Source organism: Myripristis murdjan, chromosome 17 (genome assembly GCF_902150065.1).
Source record: "Myripristis murdjan chromosome 17, fMyrMur1.1, whole genome shotgun sequence".
NCBI classification, from domain to species: domain Eukaryota; kingdom Metazoa; phylum Chordata; class Actinopteri; order Holocentriformes; family Holocentridae; genus Myripristis; species Myripristis murdjan.
Genome location: NC_043996.1, coordinates 17,765,322 through 17,793,004, shown reverse-complemented (window position 1 = coordinate 17,793,004; position 27,683 = coordinate 17,765,322). Strand labels below are relative to the sequence as shown.

The 27,683-nt window shown below is 42.8% G+C and overlaps 4 protein-coding genes across 5 annotated transcripts; 2 read left to right on the top strand and 2 right to left on the bottom strand.

Annotated features, from left to right (window-relative positions):
- The first annotated feature begins 2,313 nt into the window (after nucleotides 1-2,313).
- scg2b (secretogranin II b) lies at nucleotides 2,314-5,358 on the top strand. Its single transcript, XM_030075173.1, has 2 exons — nucleotides 2,314-2,374; nucleotides 2,913-5,358. Exon 2 carries the CDS (start codon nucleotides 2,926-2,928, stop codon nucleotides 4,741-4,743), a length of 1,818 nt encoding a protein of 605 aa, XP_029931033.1. The 5' UTR covers nucleotides 2,314-2,374; nucleotides 2,913-2,925; the 3' UTR covers nucleotides 4,744-5,358.
- Nucleotides 5,359-5,518: 160 nt separating this feature from the next.
- ap1s3b (adaptor related protein complex 1 subunit sigma 3b) lies at nucleotides 5,519-9,664 on the bottom strand. 2 transcript variants are annotated; one of them, XM_030075174.1, is made up of 6 exons: nucleotides 9,516-9,664; nucleotides 8,066-8,244; nucleotides 7,751-7,859; nucleotides 7,375-7,512; nucleotides 6,526-6,587; nucleotides 5,519-6,375 (listed from the first exon to the last, which is right to left on the bottom strand). In XM_030075174.1, the coding sequence occupies exons 1-5, from the start codon at nucleotides 9,516-9,518 to the stop codon at nucleotides 6,546-6,548; spliced, it is 471 nt and encodes a 156-aa protein (XP_029931034.1). In that variant the 5' UTR covers nucleotides 9,519-9,664; the 3' UTR covers nucleotides 5,519-6,375; nucleotides 6,526-6,545. The 2 variants fall into 2 exon arrangements, with proteins under 2 accessions (XP_029931034.1, XP_029931035.1); XM_030075175.1 differs by lacking the exon at nucleotides 6,526-6,587.
- A 358-nt stretch (nucleotides 9,665-10,022) lies between these two features.
- Nucleotides 10,023-14,721, top strand: dhrs12lb (dehydrogenase/reductase (SDR family) member 12-like b). The gene is made up of 10 exons (XM_030074681.1): nucleotides 10,023-10,105; nucleotides 10,800-10,933; nucleotides 11,043-11,125; nucleotides 11,638-11,733; nucleotides 11,868-11,949; nucleotides 12,064-12,125; nucleotides 12,277-12,381; nucleotides 12,962-13,052; nucleotides 13,982-14,119; nucleotides 14,280-14,721. Exons 1-10 carry the CDS (start codon nucleotides 10,050-10,052, stop codon nucleotides 14,435-14,437), a joined length of 1,005 nt encoding a protein of 334 aa, XP_029930541.1. The 5' UTR covers nucleotides 10,023-10,049; the 3' UTR covers nucleotides 14,438-14,721.
- A 405-nt stretch (nucleotides 14,722-15,126) lies between these two features.
- Nucleotides 15,127-25,618, bottom strand: LOC115375234 (cullin-3-like). Its single transcript, XM_030074633.1, has 17 exons — nucleotides 25,319-25,618; nucleotides 23,676-23,873; nucleotides 23,011-23,124; nucleotides 21,849-22,009; nucleotides 20,813-20,927; nucleotides 20,491-20,719; nucleotides 20,189-20,334; nucleotides 19,844-20,020; nucleotides 19,303-19,473; nucleotides 19,030-19,137; nucleotides 17,586-17,710; nucleotides 17,374-17,470; nucleotides 16,688-16,822; nucleotides 16,290-16,476; nucleotides 16,027-16,172; nucleotides 15,673-15,838; nucleotides 15,127-15,627 (listed from the first exon to the last, which is right to left on the bottom strand). The coding sequence occupies exons 1-16, from the start codon at nucleotides 25,376-25,378 to the stop codon at nucleotides 15,707-15,709; spliced, it is 2,301 nt and encodes a 766-aa protein (XP_029930493.1). The 5' UTR covers nucleotides 25,379-25,618; the 3' UTR covers nucleotides 15,127-15,627; nucleotides 15,673-15,706.
- Between the last annotated feature and the right edge of the window lie 2,065 nt (nucleotides 25,619-27,683).

The window sequence follows — 27,683 nt, the reverse complement described above, 5'->3', positions numbered from 1 at the left end:
ACAGTGCCATCAATCAGCATCCCAAGCCACATACTGAGCTGAAAATTTGAATTTATCTCCATGAAACCCTACTGTTTTTGTTCCTTTTCATTATTTCCACCCTAAGACTGATAGCAGAAAATGAGCTCATTCCACCAAACATTCATTTCCTGATGAGGATGCTACAGAATGTAACCTGATTGATACTACAGCGTGCTGGCTGTCATGACCTCTGGAATCACTAATGTCCCTCTAGGTGGAGGCTGTGTTTTTTTATGAATGGAGAGATGTGATGTCAGAGGAATGATGCTGCGGGATTATACAACTCATCTTTCAAATGACACCACATCTCTTTCTCTGCCTCTCTCTGTGATTCACTCTGCTCCCCTTTCTTTTGTGCAGACACACACACACACCCCCAGAGGAACTTAAGACAGGCGAGCAGGCACAGCAGCCAGTCACCGAGCAGATGGATGTGCCTGTTAACGTCAGGAGGCTCTATGCTGCTCCTTCTCCCTGGAGAGCAGGCAGCTGATGTAAAACTCAGGGAAAAAAACAGCACACAACAGTGTCAAGGTCCCCTCGTTATGAAACTGTATGTGAGGCACCGATGAGGGAGAGGAGAAGAGATTAAGTGGGCACTCAATTCTAATACTACTTTAATGGGTGTAAAAGCATTGCAACATGCTCCAAATAAGGGCCATGTGGGATGAGATTGGATGTGCAGTGAGACTGGGGGGGGCGGGAGGGAGCAGAGCTGGACTGAAAGATGGAGGGTGTCAGTTGGATTCACTTTAAATGCTACATGGGAGCCTAAAGAAGTTGTTGGCACATCAATTAGGATGGAATTGGCCTAATCCATTTGATTGACCATCTGGTGGGCTCGCAGGAAGATACCAACAAAGAATTAAGCCTGAAAGACAAACCACAAATGGGCTAACCACAGCCTAAGTAGAGTATTCCAATAAAAACATTGGAATTAAAGATTTTATTGATTAAATTAAAGAAACGCTTTGGCTCCAGTTTATAGATGCCTGCCTATGCACCTAAATTTCATTTTCAATGTGCATAGATGAAGCTCTTTTGACTGCTTCCATTATTTAAAATCAAAAGGTGTTGAGGCATTTGCAAATAGGAGGGCAAAACTTTTCTTCAGATCAGGATAAAGATTACATTTTCAAAAGGGACTTAATATGAATTCTGAACGTTGCTTAGGGAAGTCAGCACAGCACAGATGATTTGTTATATAGATGGACTTCGTGATGTTTGTTTGCTTCTGCATCATTCACACCTTGTAACTGTCCAAAGAGTGCCTGCTGCACAAATACAGCCATGATGATGATGATGATGCTGATGACTTTGTGTCTTTGCTTATTAAATCTACATGATATTCTCATATCAAAGGTTATGAGCAGTCTTTGACAGGTGGTGAAAGACACATTTAAGTGCTCGACATTGCTTTGATCCCATCAGAAACGTTGTCTTCAACCCAACCGTGACCTTTTACTGACGGCTCTCCCTTTGTGGCCTCTTTATCTTGTCGACCTGCGGAGTGCCGGAGCTTTGGTCCCCAGCCGAGAGGGCGTTTATCACCGTCTCTGTCCGCAGAGAGAGAGAAAGAGAGAGAGGGCTAAACTGCGACAGCAATTCCGTGGTGGTTTTAGCCTGTGAGTCATCGCTGGCGGGCTTAACTCTTCATCTGCCGTGACAAGAACTGGATCAGATAAGGTTGCCTGCGCTGATGTTTTACAACCTAATGAATAAGAAGGAGCTATTGCATACCTTCACTGGTACAAAGAGAGAGTGACATCGTCCCTGCAACCATGTCTTTACTTCGGGATAAGACAGATGTGTGTTAATCTGCAGCGTAACATGGGTTAATACAAGAACAATGTTGTGTCAGAATGTGTCGGTATTTACATACGCTGTGTTGAAAAAAGACATGAATGAGCGTCGCGTCACATTATGAACTCTCCTTAAAAGTGTTGTGTGTTCATGCATAAGGGATTGGTGAAACATCTTGATGAATGAAAGAGTATTCACTAAAAGATCTGTCATATTGCCAGAGATAGGGCTTGCAACCCTGAGGCCAATGTATCTGCCTCCAGTTTTTAAAAGATCTCTCCATTAAATAGCCTATAGAGACCGGCGCTGTGCAACGGACAACACCGAGAGCTATTTATAATTTACCGAGCTGCTTAGCATGCCATATCATAAGCCTGAATCATTTATATGGATTTCTTACGACTGACTATTGCGTGCGCCCTGCGATGACGCGGTAGTCAGGTGTTGCCTCATATAACGAGGGGAGCTGTCCAAGTGCTGAAAACAGAACAGTAGCGCTCCAGAGGAGATGCCATACACCTTCACTGCTGTTTGAGCTTTATTGCCAAAGGTAAGACAATATTCCCATTGGAATTTGTTAATTTATAGGCTAAAATCAATCAGACGAACTGGGTTGGAAGGAAGTCTTTTTACACGGTGTTATCGCAGATCTTGCTAATCTATTCGTGAGCCTTATCTTTGTTATAAGAACATTCTCAACAAGCTGAGATCGATGGTAATGAGGAATTCGTTGCCAATTAAACTAACACACGTAAAAGGCTGTGTTTTTCCAATTGGGGTTTATGATGTGAAGACGAAATCGGATGCTGCGGTTGCCCATAACAACGCGGGCAGTGACTCATCCAGCGATGTAGACTGTATCACTTCAAGCACAGCATCATACCATTCAATTTGCCAAGCGAAACTCCCTGATAGGCATACAAATTGTTTCAAAACAAACCCCTTGTGCTTGTATATGTGGCTACCGAGTGAGTATTGGCCAAAATAACTGGGGAAAGCATATCATTCTGCTTTAAGTATTTTGTCTTTGCCGCGCTGAAGGCTGTTATGCTTCACTAATATGTATTGCTTACTCTCTTGATCTACAGGTAATAGCCTATAATGCTGCATTTCCACCTCAAGTTGCCCGTCGGAGGAGCCGTAGTCCTGCTGGCCTTCCTCCTCCATGAATGCGCCGTGCAGGCGGCGTCTCTTCCCCGCCACCACAGGCTCCGAGGCGGAGAAAGTGAGGGTCTGCCGGCTGCCTATCCGCCCAGCCCAGACATGATCAAAGCCCTGGAGTACATTGAAAACCTGAAGCAGCGGAACGGGGGCCGACCAGAGCCAACGGATTATGACGAAGTGGACAAGTTCCGCGTCCTGCTCCAGCTTGCCTCGCTCCAGAATGAAGGCGCCGGGGACCGTCAGTCTCCACCCGCCGCCCAGAGGCAGGACGTTTCCGCTGAGCAGCTGGTGAAAGCCCTGCTCAAGTCTCTCCAGGAACAAGCCGGGAGGGACACCAACCCCAGCTCTCCAGCGGCACCCAGGAGCGACCGCCGCACATACAGGCACCGCACCAAAGAAACTGGCAGCCCCGTCAGCGCACCTGTAGACTACGGTAACTTGCCCAGACCCCACAAGAAATACCCGCTGATGTTTGAGGACGAGGAGAACAGAGACGCTTACAAACGGGCTACGGAAGATCTGGACGAGCAGTACACCCCGCAGAGCCTCGCAAATTTACGCTCCATCTTCGAAGAGCTCGGGAGGATGCCCACCACCACTGGCCAAAAGAGAGACGTCTTCGGGGACGATGATGAAGAGGAGGATGAGGACATGGTCAGCCTCAGAAACCTGGCCTACGATGATGTGGCTGGAGGAGAGGACTGGGTCCCCGTGGAGGAGAGAGAGGAGACAGAGGAGATGGTGAATGGGAACCGTGAAGAGATGGACAGGGCGCTGAGTGACGCAGCTGAGCAGGAGGAAATAGAGAGAGAAGAGATGCAACGCCGTGCAAGCCAGGACCAAGAGGAGGCTGATGATGACACCAAGCTGGTGGATTACTACCTTCTGAAGGTCCTGGAGATGAGTGACCAGACGCAGAAGAGGGATAACACCGGGGAGCAGAAAAAGAGACTGATACGCCCCTCCATTGTGGATCCTCGGACAGTGAAAGAGTTGCTGGAGCTCTCCCTAAAGCTCCACGTCCCACCGCAGGACCTAATCGATATGCTGATCACAGAGGAGCTTAGAAAGCTGCACCGCCACCCCCAAGGCTCAACTCACTACAGGACCGGCCAGACACCCAAGATCAGATACTTCAGCCGGAGACTGCCGCTGAAGAGCAAGACTGCCCCTGAGGACATGGACAGAGAGGACTTTTTGGACATCATCGGTGTGGAGACTATCAGTAACGAGTATCCCGTGATGCAGAGACCCCTGAAGCCCGCTTCCTCCCCGGACAGGGAACCAGGTGCGTCCGCTCCGGCTGCAAACTCAGCACCAGCTCCAGCTAAAATCCCCTCTCCCTCTGGACGCAGGGAGAACTTATTTTTATCCGAGCTCAACAAAATGCCCCTGAAACGACAGACAGATGTCGGTGACGGTGATGATGATGACGTGGAAGACGAGGTGACAACCTACCTGGCCGCCAAAATCCTTACAGAGTACCCCAATACCATCACCAAGCGGGACACCCAGGCGCAGCTGAAAGGACAGTTCCCATATGAGCTGTACGAGCAAGCGATGAAGGATTACTTAGGGCAAGTGGACAGTGACAGAAGCGCAGTGGCCAAGAGGGAAACCGAGGTTGCCACAGAGGAGAAGATAATGCCCACAGAGACGCAGGGGAAAGATGAGATAGCGGCCGAGACCTCGGCTCCACAGACCGTGAATGAGGAAGAGATGGAGCACCGTGGGAAACCAGTGGCTGGGATGTAGCCTATCACCTCGCAAGACGCACGACATATGAATATAATGTTTATACTGTCTCAAAAATAACCAGTCTGGTGGACGTGATCTAGTTTACATTGCCAATTTCTATTATATGAATTATAGCCGGTATTACAAATATCACCCTAACGAAAAAGAACTATAGAAATCCTATAATGATTTTTAGGATGTAGGACTATATACCATTGTCACAGTCCCTATAGGAATATCATAGACGCATTGTAGGAATGTTATAGTGGTACCATGTATGATAGAGAAAAATAAAGTCTGATACTAGAATCACCTCCCTATAGAATTACTATAGGAATATTATAGGGATTTTTCGTTAGGGCAGTGTGCTGGGCTAATAAAGAACGAGTGTTGTTGTGACTCGTGATATATTCAGGGTTCGTGCATTTTAAATGTTACAATTATGGAGACATTACTTACAAATTTAAAGATTAGACCGTCGCCTGCCTTCCAGCCCTTTCATACTGCGAAGCTCTGTATTGTTAGCCTATACCAGTTGTTGTGCTATATATGCTCATTTTTAAGCCATTTTGTACATGTTCAATAATGTGTGATGAATCAGAAAAATAAAGCATCAGCGGTATTATTTTTCTCCTTGCTGAGTTGTGTTGCCTTATTAACTCACACCATGCACTATAGGTTATAGATCACTTTCACTTTTGTTAATGATAGAAATAAACAATGATTTCCACGAACCCGAGCGCCTCTTGATGAATGAATCAAAACACGACAAATTATTAGTCAAAACAGATAATTATCAAAACACATCTTTAATCATAGGCTTTAACATTACAAATTGCACTTGGTATAAAAACAGTGATATTCACACCCACACTAAACCGCTCCCTTAAGAGACTAATGGCCCCACCCATACCACACTATCTAGGCTTTATCTTAAACACAGTTAATAGTGTTTCATGATCGGTTTCATTCCAAAATTAAACATTCACCATTGAGTTAAAAAAAAAAAAAAAAAAAAATCCGTCTCATAACGTATTTGGTGGCATAAAAGTATAGTCTGTCATGGGTTAATTTTAAGATCTGAGTTATCTTAAAACCATTACAAAACTCAAGTTCCTGCGGACTGAATCATTTGGATTTCGACATATTGACTGGTGAGTTTCAAATAGTTTTCCCCTAAAAATGAATAGAGCCTTGAGTTTTTGGAATGAAACCAATCCCTATCAATATATTAAATAAAATACATGATTTAAATAGAACAATCAACAAATTTATAAGTCTAAAAGCACTTCATGGTTATGATTCACATGTTGCTGATCTTCAGTAACTACTTCATCAAATTTGAAAAATAAGGAATCAGTGTAATGCTGAACTCTTTCCTTCACTTGAGTCGGGGTGTTATTCTCTAACAAAGCTGTGTTGGAACTGAAGGCACAATGTGTCAGACAGAAACTGTGCAGACATTCAGCTTCCCATTTAAAAAAAAAAAAAAAAAAAAAAAAAGTTCAGCAGCATCAGAGCAGAATCTATTTCCATACTCAGAAACCTCTTTGACTCATCTACAACACATTGTTTTCCTGTATTCCTTCCCACTGTTACGTCCTTCTCCAGGCATTAAAATGCAGGTTTGCTCATATACTCCTCCATGGTCTAGAAAAGGGCACACAGAACAAAAATGAAGCACTCAGTCTCAATGTTTCAAGCTCCAATTGATATTCACAGTCACACATGTACACATCACCCGAAATAAAGTGCAGAGAACACCAACACACGGTTACTAACACAAGCAGAGCCTCTAACCTTTCTGTCCATATTCAAGGTCATCCAAACAGCTCCACCTCATACCAATCACTGTTGTCATCCTGAAGCGATAACAGTCAAAATGAATGGGAGGCTACACTGCACATATTGAACTCTAGATTGCAGTATTAGTCATCCCTCTTCACAAGTGCAGGGGAGGGTGAAGCACAACACACCCAGTCAACTACTGTACCACACAGAGCCATACACCTACAGGAAAAGCAGGAGGCAAAGCATAAACCTACAAGTTCCAGGGAAATCTGTCTCTCACTTGCGGAAAAAAAAAAAAAAAAAAAAAAAAAAAAAAAAAAAACTGGCAGAGAGGAAGAGAGACAGAAAGAAAAAGAGAGAGAGCAAAACAGACACAAGTCTATAAAAAGGAGCACCAGCTATGGGTCATCCAGAGACGCCCATTAGCTATGAAAAAGACAAGGACACACCAGGGACTTGGCAGCACCACTGTTAATTGGACTCTTTCACACCGGGGACTTGCTACATTTGCTGGCAAGTTCACACACAAATCAAAAGAATTAAATCTCCCCACTGGAGCCTCCTAAAGAATTCATGGTAAGTGTTAATATTTAGTAAAATATGAAACACCTACTTAGAGTATCTGGACCCTTCCACAATTCAAAAGTACCCCACAGCCATAATTTTTAAGACATAATCCACTTAATGTCTGAACTAGATTCCAAACATGTCAGTTTCTTTAATTAACTGCAAGGGCGACTCCTACCACAGATGTTAGATTCTCATACAACAGATGCAAACTGAACTTTGCTTTGTGTATGTGAGTATGCATGTATGCATGTGTGTGTGTTTGTGTGTGTGTGCACGAGCTTGTCTTACCTCCTGCAACATGTCTGAGGCTTCGATGGAGCGATTCACAATCTGTTTTGATGTTTCTTGTATCTCCCCTCCCATTAGAAACTCATCCAGGATAAAATAGGCCTTCTCAAAGTTAAAGATTATGTCCAGCTCACACACCTGGAGGGGTATGACTGGGGTTAATGCCAATTATGATTCAATGGAAAAAAAAAGCAGAATAATGCAAATTGTTTTTACATAGCCTACATAATGTTTTAGATTTAACCACGGTTCAATAGAATCTATTATGCTGTGTTATAGTGTAGTCCAGGCTTCATCTGCCATTAAATTTCAACACTGCACTTAAAGATAAGCTCAAATATGGAGTAAAAGAATGTGATGAAACATGATGAAATACATTGCCAAAGTATTTGTCCAGTAGTTCCACATAACGATGAAGTATCTCCAGTGCTAACAGCTCGTTGTCTTGGTCCTCCAGAGCCAAGCAGAAATACAAGCTTGCATACCTGAGGAGAGGGGGACAAAACCATGACTTTTAGCTACATAGCCTACTGGCACAGAGGGGGATCAGCTAAACAGGGACACATGACAAACATGGAAAACAGAGACTGCTGCAAACACTGCACTGCGACCTACAGAGCTGAGAAAGTGACAGCTACGTGAGGGTGTACTATTTAGACAAGGCAGGCATGCTTGAAGGGGCAGCACTCACCTCTTGTAAACAATCTTGAGGTCTCTCCAGTGGAGGAAGTTACAGGAGCGTGGTTTCCGTGCCAACACCATGGTGGTCATGTCCCTGATGATCTTCTTCTTCTCTCGCTCTGGCGTGGGCGTGAACCACTTCTGCAGACGCAGCCTCCCCTGGCGACTGAAGAGCAGCAGGAAGCGCATCTAACGAAGCAGACACACCACAGGGTCAGGGGGGCAGGAGTGATGTGTGCGAGGGGGGCGGTGATGGAAGAAGGGACTGGTGTGCACTGTGCGATGTGTGTGTAGTGGCTGATGTGTATATGTACAAATACACACTCATGAACACACACTGAGTCCCTGAGCCTCACTCAGTCATTCTACATTATCAGCTACATCCTCAACATACACACACACACACACACACACACACACACACACACACACACACACACACACACACACACGCACAGAGCAGGGGTCAATGGAGGGCTTTACTGTTGGCACAGTTCATTAAAATGTAACTTCACTGACCAAACATTATCGCCACAAGACAAAGAAAAACGCTCGACAGGGAGAACTACATGACTTAGTGAATGATTATAAGGAAAAAGTTGTTTGGTGTTTGCTTTCCCACTTTCAAAAGAGGTCAGGAGCCGTGTTGTGGATGTTTACAGAGTGTATTTCCTAGCTTTGCTTGGCTACATATCAAAAATGAAAATTCCCATTTTTCTCCATAGGAATCACAGTGTCACACTGTTTCCTTTAGGTCTTCCTTTCATTGCTGATTTCAGGGAAGTTAGAATAATCAAATGATGAAATAGTTCTTTGAACCTGTGATGAAGGACTATATAAATAAAGTTGACATGAAATAACTGGGCAGGCCTTTTACTAACAAGAGTGTTACTATCTGAATAAAATTGGTAAACTCGTTCTGAAAACTCTTATGACTTTTTCTGTTTATGAAACAATTGATGTAATATGTAAGGCCTTCATTTGAACATGACTGCAGCCACTATCTAGAAAGTTAAGGCCACAGCAGAGTTCAGCATACGACGGCGGATCAAGTCTTTGTGTAGAGACTATCAAGCCTTGTGGGCAAATGAATATGAAAAGCACCAAACTGCCTCTAGGGCGGACTCCGTGGAAAGTGACGAAACCTGTTTTACTAAAACGACAGGTTAAGGAAATGTACACCTTAGCCTACTTCCGACTGTCGCTTTAACTCTGCCACACACAATGAAAATGCACAGTATATACACCAATAAAGGTACTACCCGGGTGAAATACAATACGCAGGCCTCTGAAATGAAAGGTAAGTGCAGTGGTGGGGTTTAGGTTTACGAAGCTGCATACCTGTCAGCCGCAACAGGTGGACAGCTTTGCCTCCGTCGTCAGACTGAGGGAAGACTGACTTTATCTTAAAAGCAAAATCATCTAACGACAAAAACGTCACCAAGGACAAGAAAACTCACCATTTTGACGTCGTGCCGGCTGCTATAAATGACAACAAAGAATTTGCAAAACACTTGAACCCTTACAAAGGGTCAACTTGTCCGTCCGGGTGCATTAGCCTGCTGCTGTCCACTCCGGTGTAAGTTGGCAAACTCCTCCCCCCTTAGAAATTAACAGAGGAGCGCTGGATGGCCGCATCACCGCCTCCCTGCTACTGGGCTGGTTATTATAGATCTCACACAAGGTGTTTCCCGACAGCCGACCGCCTCCTCTAAGGTGTGGCCATGTGGTTTTTACAAATTATACAGACATTAAAGAACTAATAAACTGTTTATGATCTCCTCTGACCGGGTAATGTTTTTTTTTTTTTTTTTTTTTTTTTTTTTTCTCTTTTTTTCCAAGCCCCCGTCCGTGTAATTCCAGCGGTCGTCGCTAGAGCGCAGTGTGCCGCCTTGCGCCCTCAGACGCTCATGTGATAAGGACCTGCGGGGCAGCAGCTCGCCCTTTCCCACACAGTTAGTGCTCTTTGGGGAGTTCACTTATGATGAGAGGCCATGTCTCTGTACCGCAACATCATCTGGTTTTTGAAAGGAATCCACGAATATACAAGGTCGGTCAACTCTCATGCAGGCTTGTTGTTTGAAAAACTTGAGAAATGCGCTTTGAGTCGTCTTTGAGGTAGCACATCAGATATATTATTAGTTTATATATGGGTTATATAGGCCTTGGCGCCAGTATGATACTATACTTAGATTGCAATGTTATGTGTGATGCCGAAAAAGTAGAAATTTACAATATTCCTTAAAATCGTTTATGCCTTATTTGCTTTGAAAATTTGCTTTTTGTCATCAGTTTAGAATTGTTAAATATCACCAAATCACTCTATCTTGACAATTTGATTCCACTGAACGACAGTAACCGGTAGCCTAATACTGAATTATTACCCAGCTTTAATCTAGAATTACGCAGCAGGATATACCATATTTACGCAGGAATACAAGCCATCGAGGGGAGAAAAATCAAAGGTCTGATCACTGTGTGGCACTAGTGCAGCTCCATGGGCGCCTCTTCACCGCAATCACAATAGTTTCATTGAGATCTGAAGTGCCTTGTTATGCATGGATTGTACTCTATCCAGCAGCTGACTGATGTTACAAAAGGTCTGGAGAGAAAGAAAAAAAAAAAAAAAAAGCAATATTGGAGATGGTCAAACTCCAATCTGAGGATGTTGTCAGTTCTTTTAAAGTCCGCAGACACATGTTGCCTATTATCTGTGTGTTCTGACGTGTTGACTTTGTCCTTAGGAGTGGATATGAGGCTGCATCTCAAAACTTTAATGCCCAGGACCTCAGCGTGTCTGTGGTGGGACGGTCCTTCTTGATCACAGGAGCCAACAGTGGCATTGGCAAAGCAACTGCCATGGCCATAGCAAAGAAAGGTACATTGGAAATGGTGGACAGCTGTGTCCTCTGTCCTGTCCTGCACTGCATTGATTTGTGTAGGTCTGGAGAAACTAAATACTCACTGTTATCTGTTTTTCCTTCCAGGTGGCACAGTCCACATGGTGTGTAGGAATAAAGATAAAGCTGAGGAGGCCAGGGCAGACATTGTCAGGGAATCTGGGAACACAGTGAGTTACTTTTACTCAAGTATGTCTCTACTGCATCAGTTATATAGTTCACATTGTGTGGGCTCTCCATTAGACAGTTGTAAATTGGCCAATTTTGGAGCCATTTGCAGTGATTGGCCAGTCAATAAAGAAGAAAAGAGTAAAGTGGTTTGTCTGTAATTGTGCATATTATTTACAGTTTCCCAATTTTACAGTGAAAATAAATGTAGTTTGAACCCTGAACTGCTCATGGAAGTGTCACATTACAATGTTCTTTCTTTTTTTTTTTTTTCTAAAAACTAAGCCAGTTCACTTACTATTACTCCAAGTCTATTATAAATTAGCTACTTTTTACGCTTACTTAGATAGATTTTTATGGGTTTACATCCACTTAAGTAAAATATCAGCTAAGTAACAATGTTTTTATTTGAGGTGGACATTATACTATATACTAAGGATCTATGTAGAGACAAATGTTGTGGTGTGACTGCAAAAGTGATCACTCAGATGATTGTTTTATCTTGTTATTCCAGGAGATACACGTTCACATTCTTGATATGTCAGAGACACGCAAGGTATGGGAATTTGCGGAGGCCTTCAAGAGGGAGCATTTCTCCTTGAATGTGCTGGTAGGAATTAAATATTCTTCAGCACAAACAACAAGCTTGATCGCCTTCAAATGACTCTGTAAACCATTTCATTTGCATTCAACATGGATGCAGCTGTTTGATATTTCTTTATTTCTTTATTTTTTTTATGGCAGATAAACAATGCAGGATGTATGGTGAATACGAGAGAGGAGAATTCTGAGGGACTGGAGAAGAACTTTGCCACTAACACTCTGGGTGAGACTTCATCCTGCTGCTTAGTTAGAGCTATGCTGTTGTTTTGAATTTGAATTCCATGAGAGGGCTGATGTTTGCTGTTTTTTTCTTCATCGTCCTCCTCCTCCTCCTCAGGAACGTACATCCTCACCCAGAATCTTATACCACTTCTGCAAAAGAGCCGGGATCCAAGGGTGGTATGTACGCACACACACACACACACACACACACACACACACATACAAGCAAATAGCTCATTTGCATCAGCTGGACAGCATAATGACACTTTTGTCCACAGTGCAGCGGCTGTTCTCTGAGCACACTGTTTCTTTTCTCTCTGGCTGTCAGATCACTGTATCGTCAGGCGGCATGCTGGTGCAGAAACTGCAAGTTGACAACCTCCAGTCAGAGAGGGGCCACTTCGACAGCACCATGGTTTATGCCCAGAACAAGGTAGGAGATGAGGATGTGATCAGGTAACCAGTAAAATTAATTGACACCAACACCAGTGAAATTCAAGGATTCTTAATATCTATTGGATTACAATTCGGCATTCACTCTGGATTTTGAGAAACTGTGCAAATAAGTAAAGAGATACTTTGTGTGTCAAATATTTAACTATATAGGTTGCATTAGAATAAGAGCACTGAGTTTCATGAGCAAAATTGACCTGCAGTGTAACAAATTACTAATTTACTGTTATCATTATTATACTATTACTACTATATATTATTATTACTATTATTATCTTTATTGCATTATCCTATCCTATGGTATTATTATTAGTATACAATTTTATTATATTATTCTATAATATGATCTACCATGCTATCATTATTCTATATCACTATGTATCACTATCACTACTTTCTGTTTGTCTCATTGGGTTCCCTTTTGTGTCTGTCTCTCTTGGTTTAACAATGAGCTGAAAATGAATGCATAAAGCAGTTGAGCATGCTGAGAAACACAGAGGTACAGTACATGTGAATCTTTCAGCTGATGTGATGATGTTGTTGTTGTTGTATCCTACCAGAGACAGCAGGTGGTGCTGACAGAGCAGTGGGCCAAAGCCTTCCCTGTCATTCACTTCTCTGTGATGCACCCAGGCTGGGCTGATACACCAGGTGGTGTCTCTTACTGTATGTCTGTATGTCTGTCTCTGTCTCTCTCCCTCGCGTATTAAATACACTTGCATACTCACACACAAAGCGATTTTGTTGTTTATATTTTTTTTGGTTAATGCAAATCACAGAACTTATGTTCATGTTCATGGGTTGTGTTTTTGCGCCACAAGGTCAGTTTGGCTATGAGCAGAATATCTCCAGAAATAATGAGCAAATTCACAGGGAAACTTTGTGGAAAGGTTGATCATGAAGACAGAAAACTGGATATGGCTTCTCACAAAAAGGCATTAAAATTCTAAAAAGATTCACATTACACCATCAAACTTTGTCTGCAAAGAAGCAGGTGGGAGGCAAACCCCCCATTACTGACCTAATGAAAGAAACAACATGGGAGCTCATTTCCAATTTAGACCTTTTTTTTTTTTTTTTTTTTTTTTCCAAAATGTGGTACAGTTTAAAGGCAAACACTAATGACCACTGAGCAAATATAGTGCTGATGGCCGCCTGCTGTTGGAACAATTGGCTAAAATGCTTAAATGTTTCTAGGATTTCATGCACAGTCACTGTTCATGGAGAAAATAATGGACCTTTCCTGAAAATCTAGCATGTGGAACTGGTCTATACTGAAAGTTGCTTAGCACATAAATACACACATAATGTATTTTGTATGTATTTAGTATGCATTATGGGAGATTTTCTCTAGGTTGACAAGAGTTAAATCATGTTTTTACATTGTAATTCTGACTTTTAATTACTAGAGGATGTTCACGTTAATGCACTTTCCATTTTGACTGAAGAAAAAAATGAAACTTAAGATAATTCCTCATTTTTCTGACTTAATGTTAGCACTGGAGGCGTAGTTTCCACAATAATGGCAGCTCTGTTTTAGTTGAAACACACACACTAACCTAGATTGACTTCCTTCTCAGCTGTTTCTACAGCAATGCCTCAGTTCCACCAGATGATGGGGGACCGGCTGCGTAGTGCAGAGCAAGGGGCGGACACTGTGGTGTGGCTGGCTCTGTCCAAGGCTGCTGCCAGACAGCCCAGTGGCCTGTTCTTTCAAGGTATGACACCAGACAGGTACCTCCACAAAATACCTCAACCCCTTCTGTTTCTTTTTGTGATACTGTTCTAACTTCCTTGCACGAGTGAACGATTTACCACAAAATGCGTCCATTGCCAATATCTTCTGTTCACTGTTTTGACGCCATATCTGTATTCCAGATCGTAAGCCTGTCCCGGCCCACCTGCCTCTGGCCTGGACCCACAGTTCTACTGAAGAGATTCAACGTTTCATGGCCTGTCTGGAGACCCTGGCCAAAGCTGCCCAGTCTCGACCCGATACACAGCCTAATGGCTCCCTGGTCTCTCCCAGAGCCTGAGTGCAGCCTGAACACCCTTACATCACATCCACATATTTAAGTATTAATCATGATGATCAGGGTGTTTACTGGAAAGGGCAAAAGACACTTTGAGATCTTAACAAATGTTACAAAATCTTTTAAGATTATTGTACCTCAAACTAACTCTGTACCTCTAACATAACACTGTCATCAGACATGATCTGCAGGCGGTGATGCCTTATAATTACACCCTTGTTTACTGCATTTTTTTGCACTGAAAATGTCAAATTTTTGACTCAGCGACTGAATGATACCTTTGGATTGACTGGAATATCTGATGGCAGTTTTTATGCATGTCTGTCATTACTTGTATTATATAACAGACTGATGAAACAGGGCTCTGTGTTGTCTGTTAAATGTTGATTTCTGACTCATGGCTCTCACAGTGAATGACTCTGTATTAGGTGTGTGTTTGGGTGGGAGGCGATGGAACTGACGCAGTGTCTTACATTCAGTATGAGGATACTGCCCCCCTTGGTGCCCGCTGAAAATAGGAGCAATTGAGTGAACGAGTTCCACATCTTTCAGCGCCACAGGCAATCTGCCTCAACAGCAATTATAAAGCTGTAATTTAATACCAGAGATCTGTAGCCAATGGTAATCAGAACATAAATGGCCTTGTTAAAAGGATGCGATGTGAAAATCAGAAATTAAGACTTAGCCAGACATAGAAGGCAAACAAAAATAGTTTTTATAACTTACAGTTGTATGGACAAGCATCTTTAGACTAGATAACTAGTGGAAAACCACAGTGCATCAATACTCAATATTTTTATTTCAGTTTTGTAACAATCCACAGTTGCTGCTGTTTTTAATAATTTTCTCATTTTTTATACAGTATTGAAAACAAAAAATAATGTGGTGCATTCACATTTTTCCCAAGGGATTCTTTGCAAGTTTGATCTCTACAAGGGTAAAACAGTGAAAAGCTTGAAGCTGGATCCATCCATGTTAAAACTCACAGGGAAAAGGAAGAGTGGGCCCGATTTAAAAATCACCTACGACATTTGGATTTTTTTCTCTGCATTGACTTTATTCCGATTTCTATGTGTATTTATTGTTTTGTAATGGATGATGAGTCAGGTTCCCAGCATTTATCTTGAAAAGAAACTTCCAGTCCATGCGAAACAACAGTCCAAAGGAAAAAAACATCCCATTGCCCCCCCCCCCCCCCCCCCCCCCCCCCCCCCCCCCCCCCCCCCCCCCCCCCCCCCTTCCAGTCTCTTTCTCCTCGCATCCATACTCTCTCTATGCAACATAAGTGTAGACTTTACGATCCTCCGGCGTCCTTGCCAAGTACTCTCTTTCTATTAGTCCTTCAATACGCTTCTTGATAACCACAGGGCTGGGAAGAAAACGTGCCCGCAGCTGCTGAGTCACCTGAAGACAGACACAAAATACAAAGAGGACATCAGCATTCTAACGGTACAAAACCCAAAGATTAATCTGTAAAATATTATGCTTTTTTTGAAGAACAAAGTGTTGTGTTCAACATACGTGTAAGGTGCAGATAAAATTGTTGCACCCTTTAGGATAACAGTAACTGTATATTCCTGTGAGCCTCCTACCTCTGCAACCAGGACGTTGTGCTGCATCTTCTTCCTGGATTTCATGATTCGGACGATGGCTGCCTCAATCTCATGCTTCCTGTCATCATCCACCTTCTGTCGTGTCTCCTTCCTTTCTGGGTCCGACTCACCCTGTTTAGCAGCGACTGGGAATAAGGCACAGAGACAAGATGAGCCTCGATACCGAGACTGAAACAGATGGGGCAGACACATTTCAAAGTGCTCTTGCTTATAAATAATGTCCATCTCAGACACACACACACCTGTCTGTATTTTCACTCTGTGCAGTTTGGAAGTAAACTGATCATTAACTGTAAACACATGGCCGTTCTCTATCTCCTTGGATTTGGGCTCCTTGGTGAGAACTCTCTGCGTGGGCTTCCCGCAAGCCAAGGACTGCAGCGCCCGCACAAGCTCCCGCTCCGGGATGTCTGTCTCCTGCTGGATCTCCTACAAACAGCAACAGAATGGGTGATGAGTTTGTAAAATGGTGAGCAAATGACTAAAATCACATCAAAAAGGGATGCTCTAATAATGATAAACTAAGCAAAAATAATCCTCACTGCACATAACGAGCACAGCAGAGATAAACAAGACAATTTAATGAGAGAATGGGATTGAGGAAACTAGATGAAGAAGTGTTGCTTGAGTGTGACACTACCTCAAAAGTAGACCTTTCTCTGTTATTAAAGAGCATGAGGATGGTCATCTGGAAGGTGGAGACCTGTAGTATGTGCTTGCGGGTGTTAGAGCCTGTCACCTGGGCTCCTCCTACACCCAATTCTGAACCATCCTCCTGCAGATTAAATAGAGGGAAATATGAAGAATAAGAGATGAGAGTTGAGCTATATGGACAAAATCAAAAATCACAATATTTTGACCACAAAACTGAATATTGATATTGTAGGGTTGGATATAAGTGCTTTTAGAAAAAAATATTTACACCATGACATTTTTGATAAACTATCATTACTTATGTGGGCATGATGACCACGCAGGAAGAGACAGAAAGGAACAGAAAGAAACAGCTAGAACAGCCTAATAAGTTCCAATGCTTGCATCCCTTTACTGTAATGCTGCTTTAAAAAAAAAAAAAAAAAAAAAAAAAAAAAAAAAAGTCAACACTAATGCCATATCATATTACAATATACCAAATCCCAGACAATATCTGGTTTCATATCACAATATGGATATAAGTCACCCAGCCCTAATGGAGACTGGACTGGACTTGCATAAACAAATCATTCCTCTAAGACAAAGTATCATCATATTTTGCATCATGTGGTATGAGTTAAAACCATTAGCTTGATTTCAATTTTGCTGATGCAAAGGCACTTATGCTTCTACCTTTTTAACGGCTCCATAGAAGGTTGCGTTGAGGTCTGCTGAGCCCATGTGGTGCTGGAGTGTGAGCTGTCTGCCACTGTGTTTGGCCAAATAAAACCTGTAAAGGAAAGAAAAAAAAGTCAGGACCAAGTTCCTTAAAAACTGCACAAAAAAAAACTCCCTTGAGCCTCCACATGTGCACTAAAAGCTGTCAGTAAATTCAGAGCTCCTACCTTCTAAAGACTTCAAAGGCATGTCTGGGAGAGGGGGGGATGGTGCATTTGGGCGTGGCAGACTGTGTGGGCCAGTAGCCCGTAGTGAGGACTCTTACGGTGAGGTCGACACCACCTAGAGACACCTGAGCAAGACGGACACACAGAGGCACATGCAGGTTCTAAGAGCCAGATTCAAAATACCATAACCTCGCACAGCCAGCTGATCTTGCGAAACCACATTTGACTCCAAACCGTCTGGGCTCCAACCACAGTGTCACTGGAGGCCAGCAAACAGCTACCACCTATCAGCAACTTTTAAAGAAACGGAATGGTTTGGGTGATGGTGATGATGCAAGTAAGAAGCATCAATAGACCAACTTCAAAACCAGAAACGGCAATTGCTACACCTGAAGGTAATAATTTAAAATATACTACTAATAATGTATTGCATGTCTGGATTACATTTATATAGAACTTTCTCTTGATATACAAAGTGCTTCACAGTGAAGGGGGGAATCCACCTTAAACACCGCCAATGTGTAGCACCCACCTGGGTGATACACAGCAACCATTTTGCACCAGAAAGCTCACAACACATCGGCTTGAGGTGGAGAGGTAGGAAATCAAAGAGCCAATTACACTGGGGAATGATTAGATGGCCAGATGGAGAGAGCCAGGCTGGGAATTTTGCCAGGACACCAGGGAACCCCCTACTCTTTGCAGTAAGTGACCTCAGTGAGCCAGTTTAACATTGCATCTAAAGGACGCCGCCGTGTCCCCATCACAGCAGTGGGACATTGGGATTTCTGTTGGTACCAGAGGGAAGATGGCCCTTACTGTCCCACCAACACCAACTTAGTTTTCCCAAAGGGTCTCCCATCCAAGTACTAGACAAGTTCAAACCTGCTTAGCTTCCATCGTTCGCCCGCACCACTGTATTTGTTGGCACGGCTGCTCACGGATATGCAACAAAACACCTTTAAATTAAGAATTTAAAAAGTTACCAACACTCTTACCAATATGCTTGCTTCCTCTCCACCAGAACAACTGCTAGATTTGGTGCTCTTATATTACATCGTATGGTTTGTTTGTCCAAGTTAGCTAATGACACCTGGTCCAATCACCTGCTATGTATTTTGTTAATGCCCGTTGCTGCCACCCCTATTCCAAATGCTTTGACCCCAACAGTGCCAAGACTGTTTAGTGAAATGCACAACAGTAACATAATCAGTATGGCTGTGCAAGGCAACTGAAATACAATACACAATGACAAATTCACTGCACAGCGATTAGACCTTGAGCCAAACATGACTGGTACAGGTCTAGCTTTATTTGTGATATTTGGTAACTTGCGCAGCTTATGCTAAATCTGACTTTACACAAATGGGGTGAGTGCAAATGTGTGCTCTCTTACGAAGCAGGATTGTTTTGTTTTGCTGTGCAGGGTTTTTCACTGTCTTACCCCGGTGGACTGTAAGTGCTGCCTAAACTCCTCCATGGTGGTGTTGGAGATGCTCATGTCTCTGAACATCCCTTCCAGTTTAGAGGTGAACTGACAGCCACATTCTGTCTGCAAAGAGGACAGGCGGAGAACAATGAGTTGGACCTGCTGACAGGTAATTCATGCGGGTTTTAAAAAGGCAAAGACAGGGCAACATGAGCAAAGAAAGTGTGGCTGATGAACAGTGCAAGTGACAGACACACACGTACATCAAAAACATGCTCATCCTTTTACCTTGAGCTTAGAAATCATGTTTTTCTCTGAGTCGTCAGATACGCTCTTGTTGGAAAGCAGCCTGCGGCCCAGATGCTGTTTGTAGTACCTTTCAAACACGTCTTTCTCCTGCATGAACCTGAACAGCACCATGGCTTTGTCCAGTATTGATTCCACCTCCTGCTCTGTCAACTAGACATATTACGAGACAGAGAGAAAAAGAATAGGTAATGTACATCACACAAACTGTTAGACAGAGAATCTGTTACGCAGTGTAAGAAGAACTGAAAATGAAATTCATTGTCTTTTATGAGCTGAACTGAGAAAAGTGGTTTCTACCAAAATATCGGTCGATTCTAATATTGTTTTGATAGTTATGAAAGCCTCAGATGTGTGTCATATATGCTTTTCACATGCACTAGCTGAAAAATCTGGGAAAATGACTGGTCTATTTTGTATAGTTTAGTTTGTCTATGAATATACACAAAATTTTGTAGTTTCAAGCTTCAGTATAACAGATTTGCTCATATGGTAACTACCAGTGTTTACAATAGCCACATACCCCTTTGACTCCCTTCTTGAGCTTATCGTCAATGAAGAGCGATAGATACTCTGGTGAGCGGGAGTTGAGATTGAGGAAATACTCAAAGTCTCCTGCAATGGTTTGTTTAAAGAGACGGTCGTTGTTGAAGGATTCAAGGAGGAAACGGTCAAACCGCGTCTTCAGGTCTAACAGGCCCTGTTTAGATGGCAATAATAAAGAGTTAGTATCAGTGTATGTCACTTAATAAAAAAACAAAATTCCGTTCAATTACAGTTTTAAGCAAAGTTCTTCTTCCTTTACGACCTAACTATAATAAAAGTGAAACTGTATTCGTGGATTCACTGTCCCTGTGGACTATCATACCTGGATGTAGTCAACAGGGTTCTTGCCTTCTCCCTCCTCAGACACCAGAGCCTTGCCCTGTTCCCTCAGGTAAGAGCTCATACACTCACACATAGTCTTTAGACCATTTGGCACACGACTGAACAGCTTGTACATGCAGCCCAGGTCTGAGAGAGAGGATGTGGAGGGAGAAAAGGCACTTAAAAACAGAAACTACATCGCAGAAAGACTGGAAAAATCTTGCAACTGCGTCATACCTATTTGAATAGTCATTTATTTAAATGAAATGTAAATATCAGTGAGGCAATGCCATGGTCTTGTACCTTCTGTCTTGCCATTCTTGAGCATATGAACCAGGCCAGAGTTCTCCATCTCCACAATGGTCTTCATGTGCTTGGAAATGAGCTCCCTCTCCACCACTTTGACAATGGGCTCTTCCGTAGACTTGTCCAAGCAGTGCATCACTCGCTCAATCTCCTCATTGATTCTGGCCTCCACCTTCTTTATGTAAACGCTGGCACTGTTCTCAGCTAGGAACTTTTGGCTCTCCATCTGTGGAGGGTTGTTTTGAAATAAAAGGCTGTTAGTGGTTGCAAAAAACAAGAAGCTCAGAGAAGGAGCCCACCATAATTTCAACCAGCTCACCTGGAAGAATTCAGCAGACATGTCTAGGAAAGGGCCTTCAAAGTCTTCTTCATACACAGACCTGCCTTCCAAGCCAAGAATCATCAGCATCTGACAAGCATTCCTGATCGCCCCCCTGCAGTGGTCAAAGGTTGTTTTATGATGAAGAATAAAGCAGGTTAGTATCCCGTAAAGAAGCACAGGGTTCATTGCTGAGTCACTACTTGCACCTGGCAGGCAAAAAATGACGACTTTTTTCATAAAACTAAGTAATTTATACACAGTTGATACAGCACAGCAGCAAGCATAAATGAACATAAGAAAATAATTGACTGTGATGACATTTGAAATAACTGTACAATTTGCACAAAGAGTATTGTGTTAAAAGTCAAACTTTCATAACTAAAATATCTTTTGTTACTGTAACCAGCAATAAAATGGAGGGAAAAATAGAGGGGAAGCTCATGAAGCTGTTAGGTCCTGATTCATTTGTCTTGCCAATATAATGATGGGGCCTGATGAGGGGTTGTCAGCTAGCTGCTTTGCAAACATACAGGCTTGGTACTGGCGGCTGTTGTCATGGACATTGAATGTGTGTTCACAGCAATTGTCTGTGCTTTTAATAATGAGACAGCCTAGTCTGCTTTACTTGGATATTACTGACAGAGTGTACAAACAGTATGGTACTAACTTATCTCTTTCAACTTTGAAAACTGGCGCCCATAACTACATGAGCAATGTTTTGATATTCGTTGCTCTCTTTTTAGGTACCTGACACCATACCTGCACTACGCAACTTTCTGACTAAGACAGAGCTGCTATTGAGTCTGACCAGTCAAAAAAAGCACAACAAAGAGGAGAGTATGCCATTGGCAAAGGTACTAGGTTATTAACAGGTAAGAAAGACTAGAAAGACTGGTAAGACTAGAAAGTTTTCCAGACAATTACCTAATTGAGCTAATGACTGATGAATCAGCTGCCCCCAAATCAACAACTTCCTGCCCCCAGCCTTTGGTGATTCTTTACTGTCACAACCTGATGCAGTCCTTCTGCCTACCTGTCTACAACTTCTCCCTTCCTCTCGCGCGCAATCATGTCGAGTAAGGTCTGCCGGAGATGGTCTCGAATGCAGCCATAGCGCACCACCTGGTCTCTGAAGATGATGAGGCCCAAGTTGTACACATTCTCCACATTATTTTGCTGAACATAGACCCGGTCCTGCGTTCAAGAGGACAGAGTGGGATGAATATGACATAAGGTATGTGTGAAAAAAAGTACCATGGCAAATAGTCGCCTCAATTGCATATATAGAAATATAACTAGCATCGAATAAAGAAGTGTGTTAAGGAGTAAATTTGCATGCAAAAATTTTGAACAATATAAAACCTCAGTGAAAGGCCATAAAGCTTGTGTAAGCTCATAAAGCTGCCAAATTACTGATGGGAGGCATCTGAATTGCTCCCTGAAAGTTTATGTCGTAGTCCTGCACAGGACAAACTAAATACATCTGGTGACAACAGCATAGTCACACTGGATGCATGTAGGCCTATGTCTCGCTCTCCTCCAGAGGTCAGCCGACAACAACAAAGGCAGGCATCAGGCTGCTCTCACTGCAGAAAAGTGGTGAGCCTAAACTCTGCAGCAGTGAAACAACGGAAAGCCAGCTGTCCGGGGAATAAAGGAGGGAGAAGGAAAAAGAAGTGTGAAGGGGGGCGTAGTGTAGCGAACAAAAGAACCCCAGGAGAGCACTGCAGTCTCATTACTGGCTGTGTCATTGTTTGGCCTATGCTTGTACCAATCTCAAACACTCTCTTACACAAACAACCCCACAAACACTTTGGGCTTGCTGCCTGCTAATCAACAAGTATTGCAAGTTGCCCAACAAAATGAATAAACAAAGTTAACAAAAGCTCTTTGTTTGGCCCACAAATAAAACAGCATCTTAAGTCCAGAATAGAATGTAGGTGAGGGTTGGCCAAGATTGGACACAAAAGTTCATTCCTTCAAAAGCTCAAAATAATTCATGACGGCAAGTGCACGATAATCCACTTGCAGAGGTAATGGAGCCCTTGGGAGAAACTTGTAACTTTTAGACTTGTCCCACTAACATCTGACTAATAAAGACAGCACCACTGCAGACAGGGAAGGGCCTGAGTAAATACGCCAGAGCTGCCGGTAAACTATTCAAAATGACAAAAGGAGCACAGAAGCTCACTCACCATGTACATGAGGATGTCTCTGATCATAACCATGGCAGTCTGATGATCATTCCAGGCTTGATTCAGTGTTTGCAGAAAGTTATTGTTTAGAGAATTTAGGACATCTTCCCGTACCTGAAACAAGAGACAAAAACACGATAGCTGTAAAGACTAGTGAGATGAAGTTAATCCAAAAGGCATTTCTGATCAGAACCAGGCTCAAATGGGAAACTCACTACTAGTGGAGAACTGTTTTATGACCCCTTGCTTCAGATCTTGTAGGTGTCTGAAAGTGCATTATAAATGTAATATTCACAGGAAGCAGTATTGCCGATTTGCAACATGTATGTCAAGCTTGGCAATAGCAGAGGCCTGAGTGAAAAGCGTGCCTTCTTTCTCACTAAAACTGGAGAGCTGGAGAGATTTCACCATCATTTGTTTATGCTGAATATTTGGCTGTGTGTTTATGTTTGTGCATGTGTTTAAAATTTTAACATCTGTTCAAAATCACAGGTGAATCTTAATTTTTAAATCCAGCAACAGCAACCTAGGGGCAGGACACTTAAAAAGAAAAAGCATCAGTGGTAATCAGTTCTCTTTTTGTTTGTTTGAGAGGACTACCTCTCAGTGTTTTGTAATTGATTTTTATAAGTAGATTTCCATGAATGGGTGATGTAGTTCTTTACTTTGTTGATGAGATGCTCGGTGACGACCTCCCGCAGACCAGTGTAGAGCTTCTCGCCATGCTTGTGGAGCACCATGGTGTAGGCGTTCCTGTACAGCTCCTCGAAGCTCAACCCACTGTTGTTCTTCCTTTGAATCTCCTGGATGGCATTTTTAAGAAGGTCCCAAATGTTGTTCACATACTTCTCATCCATAGTCATCTAGGAGGGACAGAAGGAAGCGTTAAGTATCAACAACAGAATACTTCTGAAAAGCAACAGAATGTTTGAGGTCAAATGAAAACCATGTTCTGAATATATTACCCCTGGGCTTTGAATTTGAAGAGTGAGTCCTTCACCAAGGTTTAGAAGTATGAGTGTGAATCAGGGGCTACAAAATGTGAGTGTGAAAAGGGTTAAATTAGAATTTAGACCTTGCCAGCAGGCAAGGCCTCTATACTACAGCAAACACACTAGAGTATCAACTATTGTTTCACAGCTACAGCAGATTGCTGATCAAGTAACGCTTTCGCAAGAGTCACAGAACAAGAATGCCTCAATGACTACTTGAAGTCCTATGGAGGAAAAGAAAATCAACTTATTCATTGCTGAATTTGAATATCCTCAAATATGCTTAAGGCAGAGACTGGAAAACAACAAGATTAAATAACAGGAGCTAACTAACGGACAAAAATCCTGGACCTGCATCCTGCACCTTCGTCCACTCACTCGCCCATTTGCTCACTCACAAACGTGCATATCCAACAGGAGAAAAGGGCACTTGCCTATGGTTCAATAGAACCCTAGGTGTCAGAATTGACAGGATGTTGCAGTCACAGCATGCATCTCACACCTTAGCAACCACATAACATATGCAGATATTGGCATATTGTGCATGTGGTCGCATAAGTGCTCATTTAACCCAGTGTTATGTTCTCAATAAATTATATTTCAGAACAACATGAGTAAGTTGGCTTGTCAGTTTGTAGTGTGACCAGCTAAGCTTGCAGACACAATCAGTTTAAAACTACAGCCAAATTCTTGCCGACGCTGCGTGCACAATCATAATTCATGTTAGTTTATGCATTCTTAAGACAGTCTGGACTCAAGTTGTGCTAACTCACAGGACAACCTACGATGACCACCATGTTCTCACGTTCATGTTGTCAACATTTTAACTACCAAGGTTGTTAGCTCTAGCCAAATGAGCTCTCGAACAGGATGCTAATATTTGCATTAGCCAAATACAGATAGCTCTTACCACAACGTAGCGTTTGTTAATGCTAGTTGCTGACTGGACGCAACTTAGCGATAACTCAAATAACATTTAACAGGCCTGCTAGTTAGCTGCTATTTGCTAGCCAACCAACGTACGAAGTTTCTTTACAGATGCTAACGCTAGCTCGCTAATGCTAAGTTAGATGACTATGACATTTTCAAAGCAGGGAGCTAGCAATCGTTCCCTGAGCTGATGGAGCGCCTGGATATGTCTGACAATCTGATGCAGGTAAGTTTGTTAGCTAATGGTAGTTGTAACTTGACAGTGACAGGCGTTTCTCTCTTGTGTGGACGGCTAGCTAGCACTTGCTAGCGTAACGACCTGTCATCCCCGGTACTCGCGTCTCACAGTTAGCCTCTAGGTGCCCAGATAGTCGGTAAATACTTACAGGAAAGGCTCGTATCCTCATCTTGGTATCCTTCTTGGTGCCGCCTTTGAGATTGGACATGATTAGTTAGAACGACTGTCGTTTCTAGGGTACTTTGAAAGACTACATGAAAGGCGGTTGCTTGTTTTTTCCGGCAAACTGAAAGTGGCAGGGAAACTCTTTGACCTCCACTTTGGGAATCAGGTCCGTCTATTATCGCTGTTGTGTTGTTGTCAGCCGCTCGCCTCTGAGTCTTTTGGGGCTAAAGCTAGCTTGTGTGCGGTGATGGCGGCCAGCGATACTCCACTGCGCAACGCCGAACTCTCGCGAGAGGAAGACGACGAGACGGACAGGTGCATTCTACAGGTTGACAGAGCCTCACACCGAAGATCCATCATATGACTGAGAATATTTAACATTGATGTTTGTGTTGAATTTAAGCTTAATTTAGTCGTCATAATATATATTTTTTTATTTCCATTCATTCATTCATTCACTTATTCATTCATTTAAATAGATTGTTTTCATAATAGCTTCAGCAAAGGCAACAAAATAACTCTCTGGTTGACCTTTTTGAAAATGTGTATGAGTATGGACTGGACTGACAAGACAGAATAGACAATGAACGGAGGCGCTTCATTTGGCGTGCACTTTCCAAGTGTCCAGCTATTTATTGACGCATTTAGGGTACATCATCAGGAGCATTATCTTGAGCTTGCAGAATAAATAGGCGACTTGAAATTGAAATTATAGATGGACACTCTGCTGTTGTTGCTGCTGCAGATGCCGCCGACGACTGACCAAAGGCTGGAAGACTGAATACCGTCTCACTGTCATGACGATGCTCTCTGAATAATCCGAGAAAGCGAGTGAGAGAGAGAGAGAGAGAGAGAGAGAGAGAGAGAGAGAGAGAGAGAGAGAGAGAGAGAGAGAGAGAGAGAGAGAGAGAGAGAGAGAGAGAAAACCGACAGAACCAGTTATTTTACAGAACCAGTTATTTTAATAGCAATATGCAACCCCAAGTCCCTATTGAAATAATAAAGCCTACACCAGTTAGGCCTTTCATTGTGTGTGTGTGTGTGTGTGTGTGTGTGTGTGTGTGTGTGTGTGTGTGTGTGTGTGTGTGTGTGTGTGTGTGTGTGTGTGTGTGTGATTCTCAAACACACTGTAAAACTATACTGGAATTATCTAGGAATTTTATAAATTATTGCAGATTTAGCTATGTTTAATCCCTCTCTCTTTTACAAATACATATGTTTGCCTACTTCTGTATCGCGCCGCCAGGATGGGAACTGTTGCATTCTTTGGTAAATTGGCTCCAGCTCTCCTCCTCAGGCCCATGTTCTCCAGCTCCAGTTTTCTGATTTCCGACCGCATCTCTCTTATCACCTGGATGAGCCTCAGTTCGCTGTCCATGGTGCTGACTGCACACACTCCCAGTATGTCTGTAGGCTGTCTGTCTCACCTGCACCCCGTTTACCTGTACAGCACGACCCCGATTGACCTGTAAACAGAGAGGCTATCTGTGAGAGCATCTACTTGAGTTTCCTTTTTTTTATTTGAAGGTGATTTCAAAGCTGCGGGTGGGTCAAACTGAATGGCATCAACAAAGAAGGAAGCGGCCAATCAGATATAGGCAATCTGGCTGTCATCAGACTATTGATAGTCGGGTCACATGACGGAGAGAGTGTTATTTTCTTCTTCGTGATTTGATGCCTATACCACTTTCCCTCCTCCTGTTAAATATTTATCTCCTCTGTCAACGCAAAACAACAATAGGCTGTCGGGACAGTGATGCCTTGGCTTATAGCCTGGGCTCTAACATAGCCGACTGCAAGGTGATAGGGCGCACTGCTTCTTCAAAACTCAAATTAATTCTCAAAGAATGTGACTAGAAAGATTGAGCGTTAAGCAACAATTGTATAGGCTAACATCTTTTTTTCTTTACCTACCCCCCCACTTTCTTCTTCCCTCCCCAACTTTGTTTACTGCAAGAGGATCAGATGTCAAACACACCCTTCTCATTTCCCAGTTTCAGGCCTCACACAGACAACATGCCAGTATCCATGCACACAAAAATCCTGTCATTTTACCCCAGTTTACACTCAGTGTCAAACTGTATGTGCACAACCAGTTCAAATTGTTGCTGGATCCATCAAACAAACAATCAGTGGATTGAATTAGAAAAAATAAATCTTAATAGATTCATTTTGAAAAGGTAGCCAGGCAACAAGTAATGTAAATGTTCTGGACTATAAGCATTCTTCAAAGTGTTTATTTTATTTTTTTTAAGCCACTGATTTGTCCTGGTTTATGCACAGAGAGCACAGTGATAGATGAGTGTAGCAGATGACATGTCTGTGTGAATGCATGGCCTCCAGAGTGG

Bases quoted from the DNA above. Each gene is read 5' to 3' on its own strand.
- scg2b (XM_030075173.1), top strand. From the start codon at position 2,926: ATGCTGCATTTCCACCTCAAGTTGCCCGTCGGAGGAGCCGTAGTCCTG.
- ap1s3b (XM_030075174.1), bottom strand. The intron at 7,513-7,750 runs GTATTTCATCAT...ATACCCCTCCAG, and splicing joins TGGACAAATACTTTGGCAAT to GTGTGTGAGCTGGACATAAT. The intron at 6,588-7,374 runs GTAAGACAAGCT...TTATCGCTTCAG, and splicing joins CCTCAGACATGTTGCAGGAG to GATGACAACAGTGATTGGTA.
- dhrs12lb (XM_030074681.1), top strand. From the start codon at position 10,050: ATGTCTCTGTACCGCAACATCATCTGGTTTTTGAAAGGAATCCACGAA. The intron at 11,950-12,063 runs GTGAGACTTCAT...CCTCCTCCTCAG, and splicing joins CTTTGCCACTAACACTCTGG to GAACGTACATCCTCACCCAG. The intron at 13,053-13,981 runs GTGGTGTCTCTT...CTTCCTTCTCAG, and splicing joins AGGCTGGGCTGATACACCAG to CTGTTTCTACAGCAATGCCT.
- LOC115375234 (XM_030074633.1), bottom strand. From the start codon at position 25,378: ATGTCCAATCTCAAAGGCGGCACCAAGAAGGATACCAAGATGAGGATA. The intron at 20,928-21,848 runs GTAGGCAGAAGG...TGACCACTGCAG, and splicing joins AAGGGAGAAGTTGTAGACAG to GGGGGCGATCAGGAATGCTT. The intron at 16,173-16,289 runs GTGTGTGTGTGT...CCTTATTCCCAG, and splicing joins CAGAGTGAAAATACAGACAG to TCGCTGCTAAACAGGGTGAG.